Source organism: Dama dama, chromosome 11, assembly GCF_033118175.1.
Source record: "Dama dama isolate Ldn47 chromosome 11, ASM3311817v1, whole genome shotgun sequence".
Taxonomy (NCBI): Eukaryota; Metazoa; Chordata; class Mammalia; order Artiodactyla; family Cervidae; genus Dama; species Dama dama.
In genome coordinates, this window is record NC_083691.1 from 30,642,261 (window position 1) to 30,659,036 (window position 16,776).

General features: G+C 37.3%; 1 protein-coding gene across 3 annotated transcripts in view; it reads right to left on the reverse strand.

The window, feature by feature from the left end:
* ATAD2B (ATPase family AAA domain containing 2B) overlaps window positions 1-16,776 on the reverse strand; it is a 134,673-nt gene that overhangs the window by 105,860 nt on the left and 12,037 nt on the right. For all 3 annotated transcript variants that reach the window (XM_061154890.1, XM_061154889.1, XM_061154888.1), the window contains exon 2: window positions 1,763-1,914. In XM_061154890.1, coding sequence (XP_061010873.1) covers window positions 1,763-1,914 — 152 coding nt within the window. The remainder of the gene's footprint in view (window positions 1-1,762; window positions 1,915-16,776) is intronic.

The following is a 16,776-nucleotide window of genomic DNA, read 5'->3' on the forward strand; positions in this document are numbered from 1 at the left end:
TAGCTAATACTAATTTTTATCTTTATTCAATTTTCCTCCAAATGAACTGTATTTTAAAAAGTCATTTTTGTCAAAGAACTTCAGTCATTTTACCTTAGATGCTCTTAGGACTTTAGATTACCAAAATAAAGGAATTAGGATTCTCAGGTTCATGACATAAAAACTAATATAAGCACTCATATAAATCCTGGTTTTTGTATTTATATTATCTCAAAATCTAAAATATTTTTAAACTACAAGTTTCCCAAAAATTCAATTCTGTTGAATCTGACAGACCAAATGGCATTTTCTTTTCAGGTCATCTGAAATACTAAAGACTCTAGCAGTGTAGCACTTAATCACATTCCTCAATGAAAGTTTAACCCAAAAACATTTAAAATTGTGTGAACTGCTAAACATTATTCTCCTGCCAAAACAGAAGCAGTAAATTCTATTCAGTATTCATTATTTCTTAAGTTTCTTATTCAAAATGTATTTAAAGTTTTTTTAAAGGAATATCAAACTCTTAAGGTATCTAAATGGAAGCAAAACTCTCTGTTCTTTTTACATGAAAGACATGATCAAGATTAATTTATACAGATCTCTGAGTGGATAAGATGTGAGAAATCTACTATACTAGAGAGACTCATACTTGAGTTACACTGTTAAAATTATCTTACAATTAAAGGCCAAACTTTTAACAGTAAAAGAATACTTTTTAGAAACATTTGTTAGAAAAATAAGCCTGATTCACTCATCTAATAAACACAGGATACAGATTACAACCCATAAATCAAGTGGAGAAGTATAATTAAAGGGAAGTACTTATTCTAAGTGACATCATTATAGTGATCTGGATCTGTTTCATCTCACAGATGAATGAGTATGGGAAAGCTGGGAAAGTTAAAAAAAAAAAAAAAAATCAGTAGACTGATTCACATAATTTTCAACTTAGCTCTCAGACAATGTAAAATTAAAAATTTTAAATAAAGTGGTACTTATTAAATTAGGCATAGACTCTTTAGAGTCTAGTAAATGTATAATGCCTATCAAAATCTATATAACTCCAAAGATTATTTTCATTAAAGACTAATAAAAATGTCCAGAATTTACCTACAGACATAAAATAAAAATACTGTCAAAAAGGAATTCCCTTTTACTTTTGTTTGCATTTGGCACATCATCAGCACTTTTACATCAAAGACTTTGGATAAGAGAGAAGCTAATGATTCTAAGCTGAAAATTTAAATCTTTTCTGAGTGTGTGTACAGCTATCCTATCTACATTAAATTAGTACCACTTACTTTGGTGAGTAAAATTATGTTCATAATACATATCAAAACAGACACAAAGAAAATTTAAGTTGAAAACAATCAGATACATGAAAAGATTTCTTAAAAATTAATTAAGATTTTATTACATTTTAGCATACCAATTCAAGTGGAATATTTAATAATTTTAGGAAGAAGAGATTTTTTTTTTCTAATAAAAAATATACTTCTAACCATTGTTTTTATTTAAATTTTCAGGAGTATAAACATGTATGCACATTCAAGACCTATCAAAATTCTTAACATTTTAAGTAATAATAGTTTCTATTACATACTAAATGTATTTTTGGTATAGAGAAAATAAAATTACACACAAAAATTATAAGCTTAACACAATTTATAAGTATTCCCAGACAGGTGGTTTTACAATTTAAGAAAATTAGCATTAATATCAGCCCTGAATCCCATCAAAAAAATTATGAAAACACAATGGGTGAGTTCTCCCTTCTCACCTGGCCTGTCCACTTGATATGTTCCATTCTTCTCGCTGACCAGTAGTTCGTGATTTTGATTTGTCTTTGCAAACAGAGTCAGGTTGTTTCAAAGTGCGTTTGGCTGGAGGAGACACGTGGCTATCACTTAAAGTACCATCAGCTTCAGCTTTCTGAAAGAAAAAGTTTAAAATGTATTTACTATTCTTATTAAAATTCATGACCTACAGAAAAGATGTGTAGGTATATGTTTTTATGACATGATTCATCATTCCTCTCCTAAATAGTCCAGTGTGTAACTTACAAAGCAAGAAAATTCTGCTACATTAGTATCATTCAATCCTCCCAATTAGGAAATCATCATTGATATAACACAGAGCTAATTTGCAGATACATTCAAATGTTATCAAATGTCCCAACAGGGTCTCTCTTTCCTATCTGATTCAGAATTATATCCAGGAACGTATACTGTATGTAGTTATCATACCTCCTCTGTCTCCTATCTGCAAGAGTCCCCTCAGTTTCTCATGCCCTCAGTTAAGAATATAGGTTTTTTAATTCTCTGGAATGACCATCAGTCTGGGCCTACCCGATGTTCCTCGTAACCCAATTCAGGCCATAACATTCATGGAAGAATATACAGACATGATACTATGCATATTGTACCTACCCATCATTAAGAATAATCTTGATCACCTAATCAAGTTGGTGTCTGCCAGGTTTTCCCACTATAAAGTCACTATTTTTCCCTTTGTATTTGATTAGTTTATGTGAAATCATTCTTAAAATTAACCAATACTCTGTTCTTCATCAAACTCACTAGCCACAGCATTCACTGACTACTACTTGCCTTTATCCAATACCATTATGGTGGTAATTATCTAATCCAATCACTCCTATATAGTTTAGTTGGCATCCTACTAAGAATTTTCCCTCCCCAACCCTCCTTATTCAATTCATGCACTCATTTCCTAACTGGGGGGAAAGAAAAAGACAAGATTTCCTCAAGTTTGTTCAGTAAATTAATAGAAATTGCTAGGAGAAACAAAGGAAAGCTCATAGTCAAATAAATTTCAGAAAACAATGAGGTCCAAGGTTTTTTGCTTCAGGACCTGTAAGAGTCTTTAGCATGTTAATATGCAGGGACTTCCCTGGCAGTCCAATGGTTAAGACTCTCTACTTTCAATGCAAGAGGCCCAAGTTCTATCCCTGGTAGAGGAACTCAGATCCCACAGGCCACATGGTGATACAGAAAATAAGTTAATATGCAATATAAATCTCCAAATATGGATGACAGTATATAACAATTCACAAACTTATTTAATCAAGCTCTTTTTTCATGGAGCATCTGTCAGTTCAGTTGCTCAGTCATGTTCGACTCTGTGGGACCCCCACGGACTGCAGCACACCAGGCTTCCCTGTCCATCACCAACTGGAGCTATCTGTAGGTACTGAAGTTTCTCAAACACACTCTGGGAATAAGTACTATGTATTTATTGAATTAAAGGAAAAACAGTAAAAGTATGTGAAGTCAAGCCATTTTTTAAATATGTGAGTTATTATATAACTCTGTAAATATTATATAACTAATGACTTTGAACATCATAAGTCATATGAGTTTGTATGTTTATTTACTAGTCATTCCCTCATATTCTACAGGCTTTTTACAGCTTCATTCAGGAGTATCTCTCAGTGTTGTCCACATACTAACTGATAAGAAAGCACCTGATTTGTCATTAAGAAACATAACCTGCTAAACTAGAACCTTGGGTGGAGGTGGGATATTTTCAATGAGGGCCTCCAAATGATTCTTAGCACACAGAAGTCTGAGGACCTCTGGCATATAAAAGTATAGCGTGATACACATCATCTTAAATGCTGCACTGTACTACTCTACAGTGAAAACACTTCGTGACTCGTGACTCGGCGTATAAACAGCATTACAAAGGCTTCCTTCCCTCCAAAGAACTCTAGGGATTTAAGTAAAGCAAAACAACCAAGATGCAAATACTACAAAATAATTACTTCAACACCATCTAATTAACTTCAAGCTTTGGGAAAGCTTTACCTACAAACCTGATACCAACAGTTCACCTTTAATAGGATGATCATAATGCTTAACTTTAACTTCTTCAAAGCATTTTACTAGTTAATTATAACCTAACCCTTTGAGGGAAGGCGTTGCTAGTTTCAGGATAAAAATATTTAGGAGAGATTATGCAATCTACCCACAGTCATTTAGCAATATGTGTCAGAGTGATTACAATCCATGAGCAGGAAAGGCATTTCAAACAAAGGGAATAATTTCATTTAGCAAACATTTGTTGGGGACCTACTGTGCACATAAGACATAGGGGGAGGACTAGGTAATAGTTTAAAAAAGAGACTAAAGCCTTCTTAAACCTTATACACAATCTATTGAACTGACAGCTACAGTAATGATACATTGCAAATTATAGTAAGTACTGTAATAGGAATGGGATTCCTTGGTGGCTCAGATGGTAAAGAATCTAGAAATACACAACTTTCTGAAAGCAAAAAATGGTAACTGCCAGCTGAGATGAAGGAAGACATCATAAATCATGAGGATTTTATTTTATAACAATAATGGGACACCTAGAATTGACAGAGGAACATGATTCAATGATGTGATATATTCCGAGAGGTATAATAGTAATAATGTCAAATCGTACAAAAAATAAAAGTACAATAAAAGGTTGTCCTTCCCACCTAAGTGACTTTTTGACTAAATTCTAACCTTCTAAAATAGGTAGAAAAGTTTTCCAATTTGTAAAAATTAATCCCCTGAGTTTCTTGAACCATATTCATCAGCTACCACAAATATTAAACACTATTCTACCATAAATCTCCTAAAATTAGGTAAAAGAACTTGAGAATAATGAAACAGAGAAGAATTTTATGCTGCCCCGGTTTTCAGGGAAGACTTCCTGCCCAGATTAGAATTCGTTCAGAAATCTAGAACCTGGACTTAAAAGACAAAAAGAATGTACCCAAGCACAGCATTAAAAAATGAAAAATTCAAGGCAGTAAGTGAATTAGTAAACAAAGAGATTGATTCAAGTCCTGATAATGGATTCATACAGCATTATAGATGTAGAAAATAAGAAATTGATTCCAGAAAACAGAATAACTAAGAGATTCAGTTCAGTTCAGTTCAGTCGCTCAGTCTTGTCCGACTCTTTGTGACCCCATGAATCGCAGCACGCCAGGCCTCCCTGTCCATCACCAACTCCCAGAGTTCACCCAAACCCATGTTCATTGAGTCAGTGATGCCATCCAGCCATCTCATCCTCTGTCATCCCCTTCTCCTCCTGCCCCCAATCCTTCCCAGCATTAGGGTCTTTTCCAGTGAGTCAACTCTTTGCATGAGGTGGCCAAAGTACTGGAGTTTCAGCTTCAGCATCAGTCCTTCCAATGAACACCCAGGACTGATCTCCTTCAGGATGGACTGGTTGGATCTCCTTGCAGTCCAAGGGACTCTCAAGAGTCTTCTCCAACACCACAGTTCAAAAGCATCAATTCTTCAGCACTCAGTTTTCCTTATAGTCCAACTCTCACATCCATACATGACTACTGGAAAAACCACAGTCATGACTAGACAGACCTTTGTTGGCAAAGTAATGTCTCTGCTTTTTAATATGCTGTCTAGGTTGGTCATAACTTTGCTTCCAAGGAGCAAGCGTCTTTTAATTTCATGGCTGCAATCACCATCTGCAGTGATTTTAGAGCCCCCAAAAAATATAGTCTGACACTGTTTCCACTGTCTCCCCATCTATTTCCCATGAAGTGATGGGACCAGATGCCATGATCTTAGTTTTCTGAATGTTGAGCTTCAAGCCACCTTTTTCACTCTCCTTCTTCACTTTCATCAAGTGGCTTTTTAGTTCCTCTTCACTTTCTGCCATAAGGGTGGTGTCATCTGCATATCTGAGATTATTGATATTTCTCCCGGCAATCTTGATTTCAGCTTGTGCTTCTTCCAGCCCAGCATTTCTCATGATGTACTCTGCATATAAGTTTAATAAGCAGGGTGACAATATACAGCTTTGATGTACTCCTTTTCCTATTTGGAACCAGTCAATTGTTCCATGCCCAGTTCTAACTGTTGCTTCCTGTCCTGCATACAGGTGGAACACCAATATCAAATGTAAAGACAGGGTGGGCATAAAAAGTGGTTGCTGTGTTTTAGGAGCTATGGAGGAAGGTAGAGGGATGTGGGGGGAGGGAGGTAGTCTGCAGCTGCTGATGGGAGAAATGTAACAGTGAATTATGATTTTGAAAGTTAGGTTTAGAATTCTAGCCAGAAATCTAGGGAAATGTCTATCAGATTGTGGGAAATGCAGTTCTGAGACAGAGTGATGTGAGAACTAGAGATAGAAATGAAATTGTACTAAAGGGGTCATAGGTAACATACAGAGTGAAAAAACAAGAGAACAAAAGTAAAAAACCTTTAAAAAATGTCTATATTACAGAAATGAGCTGAAAGGATCTCACATAAACCAGAGAAAAACACAGTGTCTCACTCAAACAAGGGGACTGGAAGTTGGTCATAAAAAGATCAGATGGAATAAAAGCTGGTAAATGTGTGGATTGGTAATTAGGAGGCCACTGTAACTTCTGATAGGGCAATTTCTGCAAAATGCTGAGGTGGAAATCACTAAGTGAAGAATTGAGTGAGTGGTGAGAAGGTACAGGTGATAAACCACAAAGCTACTCTTGAAAGTGTCAGAATTAAGAAAAACAAGACGATAGTCTTAAAGAGGTTACAAAGTCCAAGAAGTCAGTGAAGAATTTTTTTTTTTTTTGAGACGTGGATTCTTGTAAATAGAAGAAAAGGGACCACAGAAAAGAATAAGTTATAATAAAAATTTAAAGAGGGGAATTCCCTGGTGGTCCAGTGGTTAAGACTTGGTGCTCTCACTGCTGGGTTTCATCCCTGATTAGGGAACTCTGTTCAGTTCAGTCACTCAGTCGTGTCCGACTCTTTGCGACCCCATGGACTGCAGCACGCCAGGCCTCTGTCCCTCGCCAACTCCCAGAGTTTACTCAAACTCATGTCCATTGAGTCGGTGATGCCATCCAACCATCTCATCCTCTGTTGTCCCCTTCTCCTGCCTTCAATCTTTCCCAGCATCAGGGTCTTTTCAACTAAGTCAGTTCATCTCATGAGGTGGCCAATGTATTGGAGTTTCAGCTTCAGCACCAGTCCTTCCAATGAATATTCAGGACTGATTTCCTTTAGGATGGACTGGCTGGATCTCCTTGCAGTCCAAGGGACTTTCAAGAGCCTTATCCAACACCACAGTTCAAAAGCAAAAATTAAGATTCCCACAAACCATACAGCAAGCCCTTTCCCCCCAAAAAGAGCAAGATAACTGATGAGGAAAAGAGCCTCAAAGAGAAAAGAAAAAACAGAATAGGAACAGCCCCTGTTAGAAAGTATATTGGTGCCATCAATCTATTCCAGTTTCCTTTATAAGACAGCTTTTTCTTCCACCTTTTGAAAAACTGGGTATTCCTGTGTTCATGAGAGAGCTTAAAAGTGCAGTCAATTTCTTTTTCTTTCATTTGTAAAAAGAATTCACAGAGGCAGCAGTTACCATGACTTCAGAAAACAAAACTCACACTGCTATTTATTTTCTTAGAGCCAATACTATTCTACAAAGTCCTAAAACTTCAGACACACAAAATATCCTAAAATTTGCTCAAATATCCCAAGAGCAACAGCTTACTAGTTTAATATTTCTAAATAATCATCATGAAAGACTATAGAAAGGGGAAAAAATATAGAAGTGAGCTGAGGAGTTATAAAAAGATAAAAATAGTTTATATCTCTTACAGTTTAAACTGCAATTTTCTTCCAGGAAGATAATATCTTTTTATCTGAAAATATTACATGACTTAAAATGACAAAGAGACAATGGGCAGCCTAAAACATGCCACAGACTGAAACGAGAGAACAGTCTCCTATTGCAGCATTACCACTGTAACTCAAAAACTACCGTTTACTTCATGTGCTGTGCTTAGTCACTCAGTCTGACTCTATGCGAACCCATGGACTGTAGCTCGCCAGGCTCCTCTGTCCATGGAATTCTCCAGGCAAGAATACTGGAGTGGGTTGCCATTTCCTTCTCCAGGGAATCTTCCCAACCCAAGGAATGAACCCAGGTCTCCCACACTGCAGACGGACTCTTTACCATCTGAGCCACCAGGGCATAAGATTCTTAAAACCAGGTTGAGGAAGTATTCAGTTGGCCAAAAAGTTTCTTTGGTTTTTAAGTGATAGACACATTTTTCACTTTCACCAAGAACTTTATTGAACAATGTATTCACCATTTTGTTCCATTACCTGGTGGCTCAGATGGTCAAGCGTCTGCTATGATGTGGGAGGCCCGGGTTCAATCCCTGGGTCGCGAAGATCTCCTGGAGAAGGAAATGGCAACCCACTCCAGTATTCTTGCCTGGAAAATCCCATGGACAGAGGAACGTGGTAGGCTACAGTCCATGGGGTCACAAAGAGTCGGACATGACTGAGCAACTTCACTTTCACTTCACTTTTCAGGCAACTTCATAATTCCACCTTCCCAAAACTTTTTATCTTACTGAGCAAAGAACTATTCTAGGTGCCTTTTACAGTCTTTTGAAATTTTTTCATGAAGAGAATTTTTGTAAAGACTGAAATAAATGAAAATCTGAAGGTGCAATGTCTGGTGAATACAGTGGATAAACCAGAACTTTCCAAGCAAGCTCTAACAGTTTTTGCCTGGTCATCAGAGAAATATGCAGTCTCACTAAATATCTTCATGATCAAAGAATATCCATTTTCTGTTGACTAATTCCAGACAATTTTCATCGAACACTGCTTTTAGTTGCTCTAACTAGGAGCGGTACTGTTGGAATTAATTGTTTGGAATCTGCTCCTGCTCATAGTAGAGGACTCCCTTCTAATCCCACCACATACACATCACGTTCTTGGGATGAAGATTGGCCTTTGGTGTGGTAGGTGGTGGTTCATTTCACTTGCCCTACAATCTCTTCCATTCCACATTATTGTACAGTATCCACTTTTCATCACCCATCACATTTTTAAAATGGAACATTTTCATTACATTTAAGTAGAGAATTACATGCAGAAATGCAGTAAAGGTTTTTCCTGACTAACTTATGTGGAACCCAATCACCACAGTGATGAACATAACCAAGCTGGTGCAAATGATTTTCAGCACTTGATTTGGGTATTTTGAGTATGTAGGCTCTCTTCCACATAGTGTAACATAAATTGTTCTCAATTAATATTTCACTTTGATTGGCGTCAACTTCAACTGGTCTACCCCACCATGAAGCATCGTCCAGTGAGAAATCTCTAGCATGCAAACTTCCCAAACCACTTTTGACACATTCCATCAGTCAAAGCACTGACTCCATGTGTTATACAAATGTTTTTGTGCATTTCAGTGCATTTTTACCTTTCTTGAAACAATAAAGCATAATTTGGTGAAAATGTTGCTTTTTTCTTTCATCTTTAATATTATAATGGCTACACAAAAATTCAACAATTTTGTAAGTTTGTTTGTTTTTTAATGCATGCTGCTGTGACAGCTGTCACAATACAATCTAACAGAAATGTTTCAAATGGGGTTAAAGGCAGCTAAGTGCTACCAGGAAAAAAACAAACTATTTGACCAAGCACTAAAAGTAACAAATGTCTACAACTACAGCCTGACAATGGATAGTCTCTCAAGTTAGGATACTTGCTTGACTTTGTAGTAGTAAGATAACTTCATAAGCGTATTATCTTCAGTGATCCATTCCTTCCACAAACAAAATTTACTAACACCTATTACTGTGTTATCTTGTTCCCAGGTGGTGCAAGTGGTAAAGAATCCACCTATCAATGCAGCAGACACAAGAGACACAGGTTTGATTCCTGGGTCAGGAAGATCCCCTGGAGAAGGAAATGGCCACCAACTCCAGTATTTCTTCGCTAGAAAATTCCACAGACAGAAGAGCCTGGCAGGTACAGTTCACAGGGTCGGAAAGAGTTGGATATGACTGAGCTCACATGTACATATATTACTTTCAGTTCAGTTCAGTCGCTCAGTTGTGTCTGACTCCTTGAGACCCCATGAATTGCAGCACGCCAGGTCTCCCTGTCCATCACAAACCCCCAGAGTCTACTCAAACTCATGACCATCGAGTCGGCGATGCCATCCAGCCATCTCATCCTCTGTCGTCCCCTTCTCCTCCTGCCCTCAATCCCTCCCAGCATCAGGGTCTTTTCCAGTGAGTCAACTCTTCGCATGAGGTGGCCAAAGTATTGGAGTTTCAGCTTCAGCATCAGTCCTTCCAATGAATACCCAGGACTGATCTCCCTCAGGATGGACTGGTTGGATCTCCTTTTAGTCCAAGGGACTCTCAAGAGTCTTCTCCAACACCATAGTTCAAAAGCATCAATTTTTTAGCACTCAGCTTTCTTCACAGTCCAACTCTCACATCCATACATGACCACTGGAAAAACCATAGCCTTGACCAGACGGACCTTTGTTGGCAAAGTAATGTCTCTGCTTTTTAATATGCTATCTAGGTTGGTCATAACTTTCCTTCCAAGGAGTAAGTGTCTTTTAATTTCATGGCTGCAGTCACCATCTGCAGTGATTTTGGAGCCCAAAAAAATGAAGTCTGACACTGTTTCCATTGTCTCCCCATCTATTTCCCATGAGGTGATGGGACCAGATGCCATGATCTTAGTTCTCTGAATGTTAAGCTTTAAGCCAACTTTTTCACTCTCCTCTTTCACTTTCATCAAGAGGCTTTTTAGTTCCTCTTCACTTTCTGCCATAAGGGTGGTGTCATCTGCATATCTGTAGATACTAAATATACTTGACGATTAAACAGTCTGTCCTTAAAGAAACTTAATTCCTAACTCCTTAAATTGGCCAGTAAAAGTATATAAGATGACTGCTCCTTGGAAGAAAAAGCTATGACAAACCTAGACAGTGTATTAAAAAGCAGAAACATCACTTTGCTGACTAAGGTCCATATAGTCAAAGCTATGGTTTTTCCAGTAGTCATGTACAGATGTGAGAGTTAGACCATCAGGAAGGTTGAGCATGGAAGAATTGATGCTCTCAAACTGCGGTGCCAGGGAACACTCTTGAGAGTCCCTTGGACTGCAAGGAGATCAAACCAGTCAATCTTAAAGGAAATCAACCCTGAATAAATTCATCGAAAGGACTGACAGTGAAGCTGAAGCTCCAATACTTTAGCCACCTGATGCAAAGAGCCAACTCACTGGAAAAGACCCTAATGCTAGAAAAGACTGAGGGCAAGAGCAGGAGAGGGCAACAGAGGATGAGACGGTTAGATGGCATCACTGACTCAAAGGACATGACTCTGAGCAAACTTCAGGAGACAGTGAAGGGGACAGGGAAGCCTAGTGTGTTGCAGTCCATGGGATTGCAAAGGGTCGGACTTGACTTAGCAACTAAACAACAGCAACAATTGCCAAAAATGCTGCTTTTTTCCTTTCATCTTCAATATTAAAATAGCTACACAAAAATTCACCAATTTAGTAAGCTTTTTCTTTAAGGCACAGCTGATATGACACTTGTCACACTACAATCTAACAAAATTGTTTCAAATGGAGTTAAAGATAACTAAGTGTTACTAAGAGAAAAACAATTTGGCCAACCACTAAAAGTAACATATGTGTACAATTACAGCCTAACAGTGGATACAGTCTCAAGTAAGGATATTTGCTTGGCTTTGTAGTATTAACATAACTTCCTAAGTTTATTATCTTCAGTGATCCATTCCTTTCACAAACAAAATTTACTAACATCTATTACTGTGTTAGATACTAAATATACTTGATTATTAAACAGTCTACCCTTTAAGAAACTTAACCCCTAACTCCTTTCATCAGCCAGTATAAGGTACAAAAACAAGTGCGGAGACTTTTGGGGAGTAGGGTGCATATTTATTTAGCCTATTTATAGAACAATTTGGAAAAAACTATAAAAGTTTAAAGTATAATATACCTCTGACTCAATATTTCCACTTTGCCTAAAATTATGTGACATTATTTATAATATTAAAAACATGGAGAAAACCTAACTGTGTATCAACAGGGAAAAGTTAAAGAAGTGAGGTGTAAAGATACAACAAAATGTTACAAAGCTAGCAAGAAGGACAGATACGAAAGAATGTACATGATAAATAGTTAAAGAGAAAAAATAATTATAAGCAGTATATAAGGTATGATTCCATTTCTGCTAAAAGTTTATACATACAGGGAATTCCCTGTTGATCCAGTGGTTAGAACTCCATGCTTTCACTGCAGGGGACAAAGGGTTCAATCCCTGGGTCAGGAAACTAAGGTCCCACAAGTCATGTGGCACAGTCAAATAGATACAGACAGAGACAGAGATAGATATATAGATACAGATATATAAATATATACACAAACATATAAATAACCCATACTTACATGTGCAATGGTCTGGAAAGATATATACCAGCTTTAACAGTGGTTATTCCTGGGAAGAATGAACTAGAGGAATCATGGGAGTGGGGAAAGTCCTTTAATTTTTTTCTGCACATTTCCATATTATTTGAAATACTGATTTCATGACTTGAAATAAATATTTTGTCTAAGAGCTGAGGTAGAGAGTCTTGTGTGCTCCTTTACCTTCAGTGTCTGGCACATCAAGTCACTCAATAGATACTAAAAATTAAAGAAAGGAACTTCCATTTCCAGTTAAACTGTTGCTTTTAAAATCATATGGCCTTAGGCAACTATCATTTCTCAATTCTCCCATCTAATAAACTTGGAGACTTAATTAGAAGAGTAAAAACTAAAACATGAAAATTAAGTTACATTTTTTAATTCATTTAAAATACCTCCAAAATTTTCATACAGAAACTACCCTGCACCAGTTTCTCTTATGTTTGTACACATCTCTCAAAGAAGTTTCCCCTGTTTCTATATACATATTTTAAATTATTACAATGTGACACTGATTAAGAAGGTACAGTGTGCTGGGGCTTGACTTTTTTTTTTAAAATTGGATTCCCTTAATTTGCACAATCAAGTATACAACTGCAACACCCACCCTAAGTGTGAGCAGTGAAGTATACTTTAGATAAAGGATGTTAGTAAGCTATAAGGGAAATTAAATTTCATCAAGCAACTTCAAGGTCCCTGACAAGTGAGCCACTTAACAGAGATACCAAAATGCTCACCAGAGGTCTGCAACAAGAAGTACCGAGTCTTATTTACTCAAATTGTTGTTGTTCAGTTGCCAAGCTGTGTCTGATTCTTTGCGACACCATGGACTGTGACATGCCAGGCTTCCCTGTCCCTCACTATCTCCTAGACAGTGAACTCATGTCCATTGAGTCAGAGATGCCATCTAACCATCTCATCTTCTGTTGCCCCCTTCTCCTGCCTTCAATCTTTCCCAGCATCACAGTCTTTTCCAGGGAGTCAGCTCTTCACATTAGGTGCCCAAAGTATTGGAGCTTCAGCATCAGACTTTCCAATGAATATTCAGGGTTGATTTCCTTTAGGATTGACTGGTTTGATCTCCTTGCAGTCCTAGGGACTCTCAAGAGTCTTCTCCAGCACTACAGTTCAATTGGACTAGCCTGGTGGCTCAGACGGTAAAGTGTCTACAACTTGTGAGACCCAGGTTCAATCCCTCGGTTGGGAAGATCTCCTGGAGAAGGAAATGGCAACCCACTCCAGTATTCTTGCCTGGGATATCCCTTGGACAGAGGAACCTGGTGGGCTACAGTCCATGGGGTCACAAAGAGTTAGACACGGCTGAGCGACTTCACTTTCACAGTTCAAAAGCATCAATTCTTTGGCACTCAGCCTTCTTTATGGTCCAACTTTCACATATCACAAGTCCCCAGACTTACTCTTTTTATAGGGATTTTTTTCCCAAACCATCTTTAGAATAGTAGGAAACAAAAATATTGCCAAAATATTATCTTCACATTATATGCCTGCTCCTCTCCCTACACCCACCCCCTGAAAATCAGGCAGCAAGCAATTACTGAAAAAAATAACTGTCTTGTATTTCATATCCCCATAGGCTACTGTTCATTCTTCTAATCTCAATACTAAACACTCCTACTCCAGATAGTCTAGTAAAAATCTGCCTATATGCAGTATTTTCTGACTGTACAATGGCAGCCTTCGTCACTTTTTCAGATATTTGTGAAAACTGAATGAACAGCATCAAACAGTAGTGATAAATACAGATGAGACAGTAAGAAACAGACATGTAAAAGACAACTAGACTTAAATATTACCCTACTACTAATGCCTATTTGGCTTTCTACAGGCCACTTAACCTCTTCAGCAATTCAATTTCCTCAGCTGTAAAATAAGTATACCATCACCTGCCTCATGGGGTTATTGCACGGGTTGAATAAGACAGCATTCAACACCTGGTATGAGATGCTAAGTAAACCTTAGTTTACTCCTCTCCTTCTTACCCCCAAATGGGCCAAATTGTTGGGCAAATTGCAACATGTAAATACAGCACAACTGAAGACCATCAAAATGAAAATAATTTCAAATGAAGCTACTTTCCATTCATTCTTTCAAAAATTCTTTACTGGCAGTCCAGGAGTTAGGACTTAGTGCTTTCATTGCAGTGACCCAGGCTCAATCCCTGGTCAGGAAACTGAGATCCTGCAACCTAAGTGGTGGAGAGGGGCGAAGAGGAGACTATTGAGCACTACATCTGGAAGGCACTATTGCAGGCACTCAGGATATAGGTGTGAACAGCACAATCTCTATCCTCAAAGAACATCAAAGAGTTCCACTCAAAACATTCAGTGAGTAAAGGATTAGAACTCTTAGCACGCTGAGAATCCATGTCATCTGGCCCCTACCTTGAATTGATTTTTTCTGTTAACAATTTCTCATGTATCTTCCACATGCATACTTAGAGCCATGAAGGCAGGGACTGTGTTTTATTTACCCTCTATTCTCAGAGTTCAATCCTCACAATTTGCACCCACTATTTCACCAACCCTCACAAATTTCACCTACTTATTATGTTATTCATTCACTCATTTAACAAGTATTTATTAAGCATCTTCTATATGGCAGATGACATACTAGGCCCTGGGAATACAGCAGTTGTGAGGAAAATGAAATATAGTGCCTGGTCCCAGGGAGTTTATAGACTACTCTAAGAGAAGAGTCTAGGAAACAAAGACTTTAACCAAAGGTGTATATTCTACCTACAGATTAAACAACCTAAAAATGAAAATTTTAAAAATCTTTAAAAAAAAAAATCTCATGCCAAAATACTTACAGCTCAAAAGCATTTGAAGTTTAGAATCTTACAGCATATACTCAAAGTATCTATAAGCTAAAACAAGTCACAACCTATTAATTTTAACATAGCTTTTCTATTGTTTGACATAAGCCACATACAACACTTGCCTCTCTAAAAATTGTCTAATGCGTACTTAAATAAAGTTAGCACATTTTACATACAGTTTTCCCCCTACCTTTGTACTTCCATACAACTTTTTACCGAAAATTCTGTATGTTTTTTACTCAATGACTCATTTTTCACAGAATTCTCCCCCAGAGCAGACACATTACAGAAACATAAAACATTCCTAGTACAGATCAAAAACCCAAATATCAAGAAACCACTCAGGAGCATACACAAATGAAACCTCATTACGTGTCCAAAAATAAAAGGCCAAATACATAACTCAAAATAATGCAGCACTTTCCTAATGTGGAACCTTAAAGAGACAGGATCACTCCCCATTCAGGTGCAGACTAGTTGGGCTCCTTACTTCTTATAACAAATGTTAATCCTACCACCTGTCCACTGAGCTTTCAGAGGTTACAGATTTACCCATAATCAGTATTTAGAAGACATGCAATCAAGGATGTATCCAAGGATGGTTAAAAAGATTATCTGCCAAGGAAAATGACTTGAAGAACTAGTATGCATTCACTTCTACAAGTGTAAATTTCATCCATGACCTAAAAAACTGCAAGTCTACATATCTGGACTACAGAAATGGCCAACAAATGAATCTTTTTTAAGTTTCATTTTCAGTTCAATCCTGGATATAAGCCTATGAACTTTATAGCTGCTTTTAGTTCAAAACTGTGACAGGGGAAATTGTTTTACAACATTACACAATGCCACCTATATGGTGCTCCATATGAATTTGACATAAGGAAAAATTTGCTCTACTCTGAGGAACTTGTATATTTCTCTACTTACCTGAGAGTTATATATATGGTTATATTTCCCTCTCAGACTTCTTTTCCAGGTTTAACCCTCAACTTCCACCATGCAGCTTCTATTACACTTGCAAATAAATGAATGTTGGAAAAGAAAAAGTACAGAATGATGAAAGAGCCTATTAAAGAAGGCCTGAGAGGTTTTTTCCTAAAAAATAAAAATCAAGCAGATTTACCTATAGTTACTCAAGATATGTATTTTGATTCTCTCAACTAAGATTCAAAAAGCACAAAAAGCTAATGACAAGCCAAAAGTATCGACAAACAGGCCTAAAAGAGATTTAAAAAACAAAGGAGTTGAAATATTTTTTTAAAACTGCTTTCCAACTCTGACTACAGCATGAGTTTGCTGCAAGTGATCCTTAGTAAATAAATGCTAATTAACTGACCTCAAAGAGGTCAAGTTTTACACATGCTAAACAAAGCCAAGTATACAGGAGAAATTATTACACAAGAAACTGCAGAGTACAAGTCAACTTGACATTAAAATAGTGTAGGCACAAAAAAATTATTCCAATAACCTACAGTATGTATCATCTTTATTTCACCACAGTTGGGGAAAAGGCAAAGCTATGACAGCTCATGGTCCTAAGGCTTTTTAGAGCAAATAAAATGTCTCTAGACACAGTGGATCAAATAGTCTAAAATGAGAGAGGACAGATGGGGTGGGGGCAGAGGTGAAATCAGCATCACCCGTAAAGTGAAGAACATCACACAA